Source organism: Rhynchophorus ferrugineus, unplaced genomic scaffold (genome assembly GCF_030347505.1).
Source record: "Rhynchophorus ferrugineus isolate W39M unplaced genomic scaffold, kcgeb_rfMv2 rfM5, whole genome shotgun sequence".
Classification (NCBI taxonomy): domain Eukaryota; kingdom Metazoa; phylum Arthropoda; class Insecta; order Coleoptera; family Curculionidae; genus Rhynchophorus; species Rhynchophorus ferrugineus.
Window position 1 is genome coordinate 26,808,608 of NW_027472584.1, and position 12,319 is coordinate 26,820,926.

Genomic DNA, 12,319 nt, shown 5'->3' on the forward strand with positions numbered 1-12,319 from the left:
TTATATCTACCTTGTTTTTATTCAATAAATAACGGAAATTATTTTTATGAATTTTCTAGGCCTCCATGTTATATATCCATAAATGAGCAATTAAGTTTCTTTTCATAGTGGGTTTCATAGTGAACACATCAACTGTAAGTACACAATTTTTTTTTTATATTTTAATTAGTCATTTTTGTTCTTTTTTTTTTAAATAAATGATAAATTAGTATAACAAAAGGCGCTGAATCGTTTGAACTACGGCGGGAAGACGGAACCTGCGCAGTAAAGATATTTTTCATAGTTTAAAAGGCAGGATACAAAGCTATCGTACGCTCCATTTTGTTAAAAGTAGTGGTGTAAGCGTGTGGTTGTGTCCGTGTTGCAACGACACACAACCACCCTAAAAAAAAGTGGAATAATTTACCTAAAAATACAAAAAAATATAAAAAACTCTATAAAAACACAAAAAAATCGAAAAAACAGTGAAAACCCAAAATAAACGATATTTTTTAATTTCGTTTTATATGTTACGGGAGCGTTAGAATTCGTTCATCTGTGTATTTGTGGTTTTTTTAAGAAAATAGCCACGTGGTTGTGTTATTTTCTAAAATTCTGCAGCTAATATGAATCAAGGGGCACCAAATTACCCCATGGCGTCTTTGTACGTCGGGGATCTACATTCGGACATAACGGAGGCCATGCTTTTTGAAAAATTTTCATCTGCTGGCCCTGTTTTATCCATCCGTGTGTGTAGGGATCTGATTACTCGAAGATCTTTGGGCTACGCTTATGTGAATTTTCAACAGCCTGCTGATGGTAAGTTTCCATATGGTATTATAATTCTTGCATTATTCTGTCACGTATTAGCCATGAGTCATCACACGTGGTACAATCACTTGTGTCTCAAGGAGAATTCTTTTTGTATTACTACTTTCCAAAATGTGTTTTCCTTTATCATTGCTAATACGTCAATATGCACGTTTTTTACATATTACTTAAACTAGGTTATTTTTCTTTTAGCCGAGAGGGCATTGGACACCATGAATTTTGACTTGATTAAAGGGAGACCTATTCGTATAATGTGGTCCCAGCGTGATCCTTCTTTGCGAAAATCTGGCGTGGGCAACGTATTTATTAAAAATTTGGATCGTTCCATTGATAATAAGGCCATGTATGACACATTTTCTGCGTTTGGTAACATCCTTAGTTGCAAAGTAGCCCAAGATGAGAGTGGCAACAGTAAGGGATATGGTTTTGTCCATTTTGAAACCGAAGAAGCAGCTAATAAGTCCATTGAGAAGGTCAATGGCATGTTATTGAATGGAAAGAAAGTTTACGTTGGACGTTTCATTCCCCGTAAAGAAAGGGAAAAGGAACTTGGAGAAAAAGCTAAACTATTCACAAATGTGTACGTTAAGAATTTCGGAGAGGATCTGTCAGAAGACCAATTATGCAATATGTTTGAAAAGTATGGCAAAATTACGAGTTACAAAATTATGAGCAAAGACGATGGAAAATCTAAAGGATTTGGTTTTGTGGCTTTTGAAAGCCCTGAAGCAGCAGAAGCAGCTGTTGAATCTTTAAATGGTAAGTTAATATTACAATGTATGTAAACATAATGTATTTATGCTTTTTAATTCAACAGGAAAAGAAATAGTCGAAGGCAAACCCCTTTATGTAGGACGTGCACAAAAGAAGGCTGAACGCCAACAGGAACTTAAGCGTCGATTTGAGGCATTGAAAATGGAAAGATTAAATCGCTATCAAGGAGTTAATCTTTATGTTAAGAATCTGGACGATACTATCGATGATGAACGTCTTCGGAAAGAATTTTCACCTTTTGGTACCATCACTTCTGCTAAAGTTATGATGGAGGAAGGCCGCAGTAAAGGGTTCGGCTTCGTTTGTTTCTCATCTCCAGAAGAGGCCACTAAAGCTGTAACCGAAATGAATGGTCGTATTGTTGGCTCAAAACCGTTATATGTTGCCTTGGCTCAAAGAAAGGAAGACAGAAAGGCCCATCTTACCTCCCAATATATGCAACGAATGGCTAATATGCGTATGCATCAAATGGGTCCATTTATTCAGCCAGGGGGTTCTGGAGGTTATTTTGTTCCAACTATACCGGCTCCTCAAAGGTTCTACGGCACCCAAATGACTCAGATTAGAACTAGTCCTAGATGGCCTGCTCAAACTCCAGTCAGACCTGGTGGCCAAGCAGGAGCTGCAGCGTATGCAAATATGTCCAACAGCTATAGAGCTACAGCCAGACCACCCAGTCAAACTACAACCATGCGTAGCAATATGAACGTTCCAAGACCAATCACTGGTCAGCAACCACCACAAATAGGGCGACCTTTGGCTGGCCAAGGTGTTGTCACAGCTGGGGGAAGCCGTCCAGCTAATTTCAAATACACTTCAAACATGCGTAACCCACCACAAGCCATGGGTACCCTCCCAGCGGCACCGGTACAACAAGCTGTACACATTCAAGGACAGGAACCACTTACTGCAACGATGTTGGCTGCTGCTCCTCCAGCAGAACAGAAGCAGATGCTGGGAGAACGTTTATTCCCTCTTATACAACGCATGTATTCAGATATGGCCGGAAAAATTACTGGAATGTTGTTAGAGATAGATAATACTGAGTTGCTGCATATGCTTGAACATAATGAATCCTTGAAGAACAAGGTAGAAGAAGCTGTGGCTGTATTGCAAGCTCATCAAGCCAAACAAGCTGCTACTACTCAAATTAAAAAAGAATAATTAATTGAATATCCTACATATGATTAAATAATAACACAAAAATACGCGGATCATTAGCAACAATTAAAATTTCACTATTTTAAGTTTGATTATTACTTTTGGTTTACGAATATGTTAAACTAACATAAATTGATTGAGCTTAAGTAAGTTATATTCATTGAACAGTATTGTGTTGCTGCAACCAACATGCTGTTGACTTTATTTTATTCTTAAAAACTAATTTGCTTTTTGATATTTGTTTTTTTACCAACAAAAGCAACACAATTTTAGAGAAACGTTAGGAGGATATATAAAATTTGATTTTTAAAAGAAAAATAGTTAAAAAAAAAGCAAAATATTAAAACCTGCACCATCTGTTAGTTTATCATTTTTCAGTCAGAATATTTTGTACAATCTGACTTTCCCATTGTGGGATTGATATATATATATTTATATATATCCATATATATTCATCCCTAGGTTTCAACATTATTATTATATTTTAGGATACATTTGTTTATCAATTATAAAGATTCATTCAGTTGTATCATCAATTAAATTTAGATTTACAATTAAATGTATTCCTTCTTAAATTTTATATGGTTTGAGGATACTTTAATTCCTTTGGGACAAATAAATGTATATCAAATAAATGTTCGTTTTTTTATTACCTAGCCTTAGATTTTTATTGCATCCTATGTCATTAATAAAAAACATTAATTGCACAGGCTTTTTATTGTAGACCCTTAAAGAAGTAGTTGTAGCTGTAGAAGTAGAAGTAGAAGGAATATATTAGCGAAAATATGGCGGACCGTCTATTTCGAGAGGACACTGCTATCTATGTGCGGTACTTACACATAAGCGTTGATAATGCCCGTTTGGAGAGGGAATTTTCTAGATTTGGCAGAATTGTTTCTGCAAGGGTTGTAACAGACTCGGGCCGAAGTAAAGGTTACGGATTTGTAACTTTCACGTCTCGCGAAGCTGCTGACACAGCCATTAAAGAGATGAACGGATATAAATTAGAAGGTAAACGATTGTACGTATCTTATGCTGATCGGCAAAAACCTCCTATGGAAATGGGCCAATTCTTCCCTGCTGGGCTAAGCAGAGGCTATTACGACCCTAAACTTAACCACCCGCAGTTTTTTACCAGAAATTCAGCCGAGTCAGAAACTTTGACACCCATAGAAGTGATTGAACGAAAATTGGCTGAACGCAGAATAATACAACAACGGCGTGTAGATCCGAGTCAGCAGTTGGAAAGAGAACAAGCCATTCAACGACTATCACAGAATATGTCGACAATTCCTCGTCTACGTTTTCCCCAAGAAGACCATGTTGCAAGAACAGTACCACCACCTCAACCGCGCCAATCTGTAACATTAGGACAATTACACCATTTATCGGACCGGCAGACTGAAATAAACCACCCAGAAGAGCCCATGCCACTTCAATTTCCAGTGCCCCCACCTCCACAAGTGATACCACAGGCTCAACCATTTTTGTTAACGCAACCAACTATACCGCGGATCATTTTTCCTCAACAGGGAAACCAACAACAAATACTATATGACCACCAATATCATTTCCCCCACCAACAATTACTATATCCGCAAAATCCACCTGCTTTTCAGCAACCAACACCAGCACCCCCACCCCCACCTCCACACGGTCAGTTTGCGGCACCTCCTTATTTTACAAGTCCCTACGAGGGACCAAGTAGAATGTTCTTTATGGGACCTGCATTTCCTAGTCCATGGACTGTGCCTCTACCTCAAACGCACCTACCTACCGTTCCTACGTTTAATGTGGAAATGCCTGTTGTTCCTGACGTCCCAGTTAATCCTGTAATACCAAGTGTGCCCATTTCTGTTAGAGCACCTGCTTCAACAATATCCAGTTTTCCTTCAACTAGTGCATCTACAGCATTAAGATTTCCTACGTCTACCTCAGATTTACCTTCGACATCCGGAACACCTACCCCAGCTCCCGCGGCACCTCCAATAAGGCCATCAACTTACGCTCAAGTGTGCGCTTCTACTCATGCACAGACTACTGCACCTACAAATAGTTGTTCTGTTTCAATACCTGCTGATGTAAAGCCCATTCCAAGGAACAAACTTCCTGTGATGTCATTTACTGAAGAGGATTTAAATACCACACCATATTATATGCGACAACTAATGCTTAGAGAACACTTGTATCCAGTGGTTCAATTAATGTACCCGTATATAGCCAAACGAATTATAAATGATATACTAGATCTACCAAACCATGAAATTGTTCACATGTTTCAGCATGAAGCATGTTTATATAAAAGAATTGCTGAAGCAGCTGATAGTTATAGACAGCAACAAATTGAACGCGCGGCACTTATAACGGCAGCAGCTAGAGAATCAAATCCATAGAGTAACTCTATGTTCAAATGGTTAATACATTTGAAATTCGTTCGTTTATTCGCATGATTAAATACTGTTAAACTATTTTAACAGATTTTATAAATGTTAAAGTGTTTATAATGATCTCATTAAAATTAACATGTGATAAAATAGTACAAAAACTGTTTTAAAACATCAAGACTGTTAATTTGTGATATTTTACTGATTTAGAATAATAGTAAACATGAAAAGTAACACGTTTTTGCATTGTAACTCAATACACATTGCTCATATCAGATTATAACAATGAATAGCTATTGATGAGCTTTTATACTAGAATAGAGATTTTATACTAAAAGCAAAAAATATGTTATTTTTGATAACTTATTTTTAGTATTTATAGTGTTACAGAGCAATATTTTTCGCAATTTGTGTTTTACGTTGTGTTTTAAGTTGGTTTTGTTAATTTTATCGTTCGATAATTAACTTTAAATTAAGCTTTTATTATTATCAATCTCACTGAAGATAAAAAACTAATTTAAAAGTAATTGTGATCAGTTAATATCTATTAGTTGGAGACCTTACGTACTTCAAGCAAATCGTTTAGAAAATTAACTTTAATGGGAACTAACAACTAATTTGAAATTAATATTAATGACTAATAATGTAATAAAGATAAAGCTTATTTTAAGTTAATTCCATTTTGCTAGATGTTACATTTCTGTACACATATTTCAAGTTATATTCTAATTGTATTTTGTGGTTTAAAAAATTACAGGATAGTATTAAATTTTACAAATTACAGCAAACAGCGGTTTCAAATTATTTAAAAGCAAAGTGTTTTTTGCTTGATTTTAAAAATCTTGAATTCTGTTATGTGTTGTTATTTCACGTTTATTGTTTATTATATATCATTTATTGTATTTACTTATTACTGCTTACTGTGCTAGATATTACATTCTGCAAACTTAAATTTAAGTTGATTTCACTTTGTCGTTTGGAACATTACAAGAATGTATTCAATCTAGTAAAAAATACTATTTAATTTTTATAGATGTTACATTCTACAAACTTAATTCTAAAGTTATAGTTTGGTATTATTTTGTCATTTAAATCATTGCAAGAATTTGTAATATTTAGAAAAAGATAAACGTAATCAGCTTCAATTTGTATGTACAAACCCATAGCGTTCCTTATTTAGAGCCAAAGTTTTTTTGTTTAATTTAAAAAAATCTCAAGTTTATTTAACTGTTACTATTTTAGGTATTAGTGTTAATTAACTACATTTTGCTAGATATTATATTCTCTAAACTTTCTAAAGTTTTGTTGAAAAAAATTAAGATTAAGAGTACATTCCATCTAGCAAATGTATAATTACATTTTGAAAAGCATGAGAGTAAATTAAGTTAAATCCTAGAACTATTTGCAATTTTTTTGTCTTATTTCTGTCTATTTTTAAAAAACACTACTACACTTTTACGATTTTAGAATTAGTGTTAATTACATTTTGCTAGATGTTATATTCCATAAACTGATTTCTAAAGTCATTTTTATTCAGTTTTGTTTAAAAAAATTACAAGAGTACATTCCATCTAGCAAATGTATAATTACATCTTGAAACGCATGAGAGTAATTTAAGTTAAATCCTAGAACTATTTGCAATTTTTTTTGTCTTATTTCTGTCTATTTTTAAAAAACACCACTACACTTTTACGATTTTAGAATTAGTATTAATTACATTTTGCTAGATGTTATATTCCATAAACTGATTTCTAAAGTCATTTTTTATTCAGTTTTGTTTAAAAAATTACAAGAGTATATTCCATCTAGCAAATATATAATTACATGTTGAGCAGTATGAAAGTAAAAAATTCTATATAAAATACATTAAAAAAATGTTTTCCTTGATTTTAAAAAATCTTCAGTATTGTTCAATGTTATTTCTGTCTAACTATTGTTAAGAAATTGTAACTAAATGCTTTTGTGTTCACTAGTACAGTTAATTTTTGTTCATATATGTTTAAATGAAGTTCTTCTTATAAAACTGGCTTTCATTTCAGATTACATAAAATTATACATCAAACATTTATATATTTGTTTTAAATACTTTATTTAAAAATATCTAACAACTATAGATAAAAAGAAATATAAAAACTGGCATATTATTAAATGCTTATATATGTATGTATGTATATATAAAGTATTGCCTGTTTTCTACATTCACAAAAAGATTAATTAGGATATATTATGAGATATATTAATTAATAGATTTTACAGCTTTTTGTGCAGCATCATCTAAATTTTCAGCTGTTTCTATATTCAAGCCAGATTGTTTAATAATACTTCTGGCTTCAATTGCATTAGTACCTTCTAATCTAACAATAAGTGGCACTTTTAGGGTCATACTTTTCAAGGCACTAACAATTCCATTTGCTATAGTAGCACAATTTACAATGCCTCCAAACACATTCACTAACACAGCTTTTACAGATGGATCTGATGTGATAATTTGAAAAGCTGCTCTTACTTGTTCTTCTTTCACACTTCCACCGACATCTAAAAAGTTTGCTGGTTCACCTCCATACAATTTTATTATATCCATAGTTGCCATTGCCAATCCAGCACCATTTACCAAACACCTACCACAGATATGCGTATTAATCAACATAAAAATATTAATTTTTAATCAAATACCCAATATTTCCTGTCATGCCTATATAATTAAGATTATATTTGTCTGCTTCAACTTCTCTGGCATCACTTTCTGTTATATCTTCCATTGCAAATATATCTTTCTGTCTGAATTTAGCATTATCATCAAAGTTCAATTTGGCATCCACAGCAATTACTTTACCTAAAATACCACATATTATTAACAAAATGCTATATGTAGGAATAAAGACTAAACATAATACGGTTAATATTATTTTATGATTCATCTAAGTAATAGATATCATCATATTAAACATACCATCATCAGTTTCAACTAATGGATTAATCTCTATCTGTGTGGCATCAACTAGATGGAATAAATTCCATAATTTTTTAAGTTCTGCTGATGCTTTTTCCTTAAGATTTCCTTTGAACTCTAAAAATTCAGATAATTCATTTGCCATTTCATCTGTTATACCGGTAAAAATATCAATTGGAATTGTTTTAATAAGGTCAGGTGTTTTTTCAGCCACCCCTTCAATGTCAACTCCTCCAGCTGGAGACGCTATAATGACTGGTCCATTTCTCTGTCTATCCATTAATATACATACATAAGTTTCTCTCTTTATGTTGACACTTTCTGCAATCATAACTTTTTTTACAGGTATACCTCCAGAGGGTGTTTGCTTTGTAATTAATTTGTGACCCAGCATTTGACCAACAATGTCTGAGATTTGATCCTTACTAAACAAAAATAAAAAGTAAATAATTGAAAATCTGTAACCAATATATACACTAACTTTTTGGTGATGTGAACACCTCCTTTGAAACCATTATCAAAGAAACCTTTGCCTCTACCACCAGCTAAAATTTGTGCTTTTATAACATATTCCTTTGCATCTAGAACACAGGTAATGTATCAATAGCTCCTGGAAACTACTAATGATAGTACTTACTGAATCCTTGAAGTTCATTTGTGCCACTATCATCTATCATGCAGAAGTCCTGAATGGCTACATTACTTTTCCGTAACAAATTCTTGCTTTGGTACTCTAATAAATTTAAATAACGAATTGGAACCTGTAAAGCATGCATGTTAAAGCACCCACCAATAATATCCTATCTTATTTTACCCTATATATGCCCTGATTTGAAGCAGATTTCAGTAATGAATTCCACAAAGACATCGTTCAAGTTATAATATTTCTTGTTTGAAACTGTTTTGAATTAAATCACTAAGTATATATCTCGGGTTAATCTGCGAGTACTGCTATTTCAAAGTCCAAGTAAGAAATGATTACAGTTAATAATAAACAAAAAGTGATAGTAATAGGTATATTACTCTTACAATAAAAAATATTAAATAAAGTAAGATAAGTAAAAAAAAATTTTTAAACTAATAAAAAATTATTAAAAAATATGCGATAACCTCAAACTTTTATAATAGATGCATAACAATAATACAGTGCAATAAGATTTAGACATTTTGTATATATATGCAACTGAACATACACCCTACACTTATTCCTTATATGTTTAATTGCATACAATTGAGGAGAAAAGTTTATATTAATTTGTATATACATGTATTTAAGATTCTAGTAGCCTATGTGAAATTCACGTTCTCTTTCATGGCTTTTTCTTTTTAAAAGAATAATACATATAATTAATAAAACCAAAAGTGCTACAATAACACCTACTAACGTATATAGGGCATGCCGGAAGTTTCTTGTTGCATCTAAAATCCATGTTAAGTCAATATTAATTGGTTTTAAATTAAATGTCTAGTTACCAGGAATATTTTGTAGTTCTTTTCGTGTAGAAAATGTCGTATGGTATTTTGAGAATTTTGGTAAAAGCACATTCCAAAATGTAACACTTTCCGTTCGCTCTAAAATGTTTTCTACTTCAGATTGATGAAATTGTTCTACGTATTTATCTATAGGACTAAATTTTCTCCATTGTTTTACTTTGTCGTTACCTGGAGTAGGATTCCTAAAAATAATCTTTATGTATATGTATTGAACAATGAGAAAATAAGTCCCACCCAAAAATTATAAAATGTTTCCACATTTTTTTTAAATCGGCACTTAAAATTGCTTCATTATCTACAAACCTCCTTCTTCCTATCATTTTTAATAAAGACGGACCAAATAATAACAGTAAATCAGTTGAAACAGAACCATCTATCAATTATAAACACATATGTATATAAGATATCATAACATATAGATAGGTAATTATACCTGTAGTGTTTATATTAAATCCTATATCATGCATGTAATATACGTAAATTGGTTGAACATAAGATGTTAAATGAGACAACTGCAAATAATGTGGAGCTTCAATCTTAGACTCATATTCAAGTTGTTTTATTTGATTAACCAAGACTCTTACATCATCTTGACTGGAAGAAGTATATTTCCATTTGATTAAGTCAAATATTTGGTCACGATTCGAACTATTAGCAAACTTATAAGCTCGTAGGATATCTGGTATTTTAGATCGCTCCACATATTGATACAATTGTTGAAAACCTTTGCTAGCTAGTTCATACCATTCATCTAAAATTAGTAAATAAATAAGTTTTGTTTCCTTCTTTTAATGATTTTAAAACGTACTTAGTTGTGGATATGTTATTGGTTTACTAATTCCCGTTAGGATGGGAACTTGGAAAAATGTAGCTTCTCGAAAAGCTTTAGCGGGTTCATAAGGTAAGTATCGATTGTTTTCTGGTAAGAAATTGTCGACTATTGGTAAAAAGGCATCAGTATATTGAACCGACTGAAATATTAAACATAATATCAATTCCAAATAAAAACAAAGGCCTTACAACTAACCTCACTGTATTCTTGGACTGTTTGTAAAATGTCTTCCGTTTTTTTTGATCGTAAACATCGTAAATAATCAGTTATGTATAAATTACAACCAAGAATACGCAAAACTTCTTTAGAGGCTGCTATAGGATCATTGTGACTTAACCAAGGAGATACCGCACTGCCTGATGATATAATTGCTCTCTGAAACAATCCTGTAAATAAAATGGAACAGTTAAAAATGACGCATAAATAATCTGGTAGTAGAGGACCTGATGTTCTAGGAGAAATTAAATGCAAAGCGACACTAACTGCTCCTGAAGCATGCCCGAACAGTGTTAACTTTTCTGGGTCACCACCAAATTGTTTTATGTTCTCCCTAATCCAAACAATGGAATAATACTGATCCAATAATCCAAGGTTTCCTCTGGCTTCGTTCGTACCCAAACAAAAAAAACCGAAAATATTTAATCGATAATTCACCGTTACCAAAACCAGCCCTTCCGCGACAAAATCTTGACCTGGAAGATATGGTAACTCGCTACTTCTACTGAAATCAATTCCGTCGAAGAATATTACTACTGGTAATGGTGCATAACCGTCTGAATTCTAAAATATTTTAGATAATACTTCGAATAATACATTCGAATTTTATCTTACCGCAGGAACCCAAATATTTAAATATAAACAATCTTCACTGTCGTTAACTCCTCTTGGGATTTGTGCACATCTCGGAGTATGATTTTTAGCTTGATAGGTACCATTCCAACCGGGATGTTTTTGAGGAGGCGAGAATCTTAGAAGTCCTATTGGAGGTGCTGCATATGGTATCCCAAGATAAGTATTAATGATTTTTCTCGTGTCTGTATATTCAGTTTTCTAAAATGTCATGTTTTAGATGCTCAACGATTTGAATAAATTTTAATTATCAATTAAATACACTGAATCTAAGTAAATACAAATACATTAAATATGATAACTTACGCCTTCTAAAATTCCTTGTCTGATTTGAATAGTAGTTTTCTTCTCTCCCCTGGACTGACCATATCCAAACTCACTACTAATTAAACATATTAAAATTGCGACTAAAAACATATTTATTCTTTTTCTATAAAATAATTTTTAAGCAGTAAACATTCGATGCAACATATATTTCGAACTAATTGTGTCATGATAATTTTCAGATCAGGGTACTTCGCATGTCCGCATAAAGCTTCCTGTTTTAAGCCTTTTGTTCTGATATCCGGTAGTAAAATTCAATATCAAAATATAAAATGGAAGTGTGCATTACACACCATTTTTATAATTTTAATATACCTAAAGAAAGATTAAGTGAATTTTTAATTTTCAGTTAAAAAAATAGTTAAACCTTCAAAAAAAAAAGAAATTATCATTGAGGCGGCTTCTTAACCCACCGAAATTAATTAACAATCCCTTTATTAATTCACAGTCCAGTAAATATAACCCATATTGCATCTAATATTAATTACAACGTGTATATCATAGTTTTAAATGATTGATACCTTTTCCATAACATATGTTGTTTATATTTTAGCAGTCGTTGATTCTGAATCAAATCCATATAAGGATGAAATTAAAATATCTTTTTTAGGTCACATAACTCTACAATTGAGCGCTAAATGTTTAATAAAACATAAATACGTGGAAACTATAATAATACTTATGTAGTTATTTGTCATAAATATACAAACGATATTAAAATGCCTTAAATAAAAATGAGAT

The 12,319-nt window shown here is 32.3% G+C and overlaps 4 protein-coding genes across 8 annotated transcripts; 2 read left to right on the top strand and 2 right to left on the bottom strand.

The window, feature by feature from the left end:
- The first annotated feature begins 265 nt into the window (after window positions 1–265).
- Window positions 266–3,380, top strand: LOC143197441 (polyadenylate-binding protein 4-like). Its single transcript, XM_076405930.1, has 3 exons — window positions 266–798; window positions 1,003–1,569; window positions 1,628–3,380. The coding sequence occupies exons 1-3, from the start codon at window positions 606–608 to the stop codon at window positions 2,746–2,748; spliced, it is 1,881 nt and encodes a 626-aa protein (XP_076262045.1). The 5' UTR covers window positions 266–605; the 3' UTR covers window positions 2,749–3,380.
- Window positions 3,381–3,416: 36 nt separating this feature from the next.
- On the top strand, window positions 3,417–5,264 carry LOC143197446 (uncharacterized). Its single transcript, XM_076405940.1, has one exon. The coding sequence runs from the start codon at window positions 3,531–3,533 to the stop codon at window positions 5,136–5,138; it is 1,608 nt and encodes a 535-aa protein (XP_076262055.1). The 5' UTR covers window positions 3,417–3,530; the 3' UTR covers window positions 5,139–5,264.
- Window positions 5,265–7,201: 1,937 nt separating this feature from the next.
- Window positions 7,202–9,101, bottom strand: ScsbetaG (Succinyl-coenzyme A synthetase beta subunit, GDP-forming). Its single transcript, XM_076405941.1, has 6 exons — window positions 8,894–9,101; window positions 8,717–8,840; window positions 8,561–8,660; window positions 8,080–8,504; window positions 7,803–7,962; window positions 7,202–7,747 (listed from the first exon to the last, which is right to left on the bottom strand). Exons 1-6 carry the CDS (start codon window positions 8,945–8,947, stop codon window positions 7,366–7,368), a joined length of 1,245 nt encoding a protein of 414 aa, XP_076262056.1. The 5' UTR covers window positions 8,948–9,101; the 3' UTR covers window positions 7,202–7,365.
- Window positions 9,082–12,254, bottom strand: LOC143197442 (carboxylesterase 4A). Of its 5 annotated transcripts, XM_076405935.1 has the most exons (11): window positions 12,100–12,252; window positions 11,561–11,636; window positions 11,237–11,455; window positions 10,849–11,185; window positions 10,601–10,791; window positions 10,382–10,544; window positions 10,158–10,324; window positions 10,007–10,085; window positions 9,808–9,946; window positions 9,553–9,755; window positions 9,168–9,498 (listed from the first exon to the last, which is right to left on the bottom strand). In XM_076405935.1, the coding sequence occupies exons 1-11, from the start codon at window positions 12,156–12,158 to the stop codon at window positions 9,359–9,361; spliced, it is 1,773 nt and encodes a 590-aa protein (XP_076262050.1). In that variant the 5' UTR covers window positions 12,159–12,252; the 3' UTR covers window positions 9,168–9,358. The 5 variants fall into 5 exon arrangements, with proteins under 5 accessions (XP_076262047.1, XP_076262046.1, XP_076262048.1 ...); XM_076405932.1 differs by having other exon boundaries at window positions 9,082–9,498; window positions 10,007–10,324; window positions 11,561–11,633; XM_076405931.1 differs by having other exon boundaries at window positions 9,082–9,498; window positions 10,007–10,324.
- Between the last annotated feature and the right edge of the window lie 65 nt (window positions 12,255–12,319).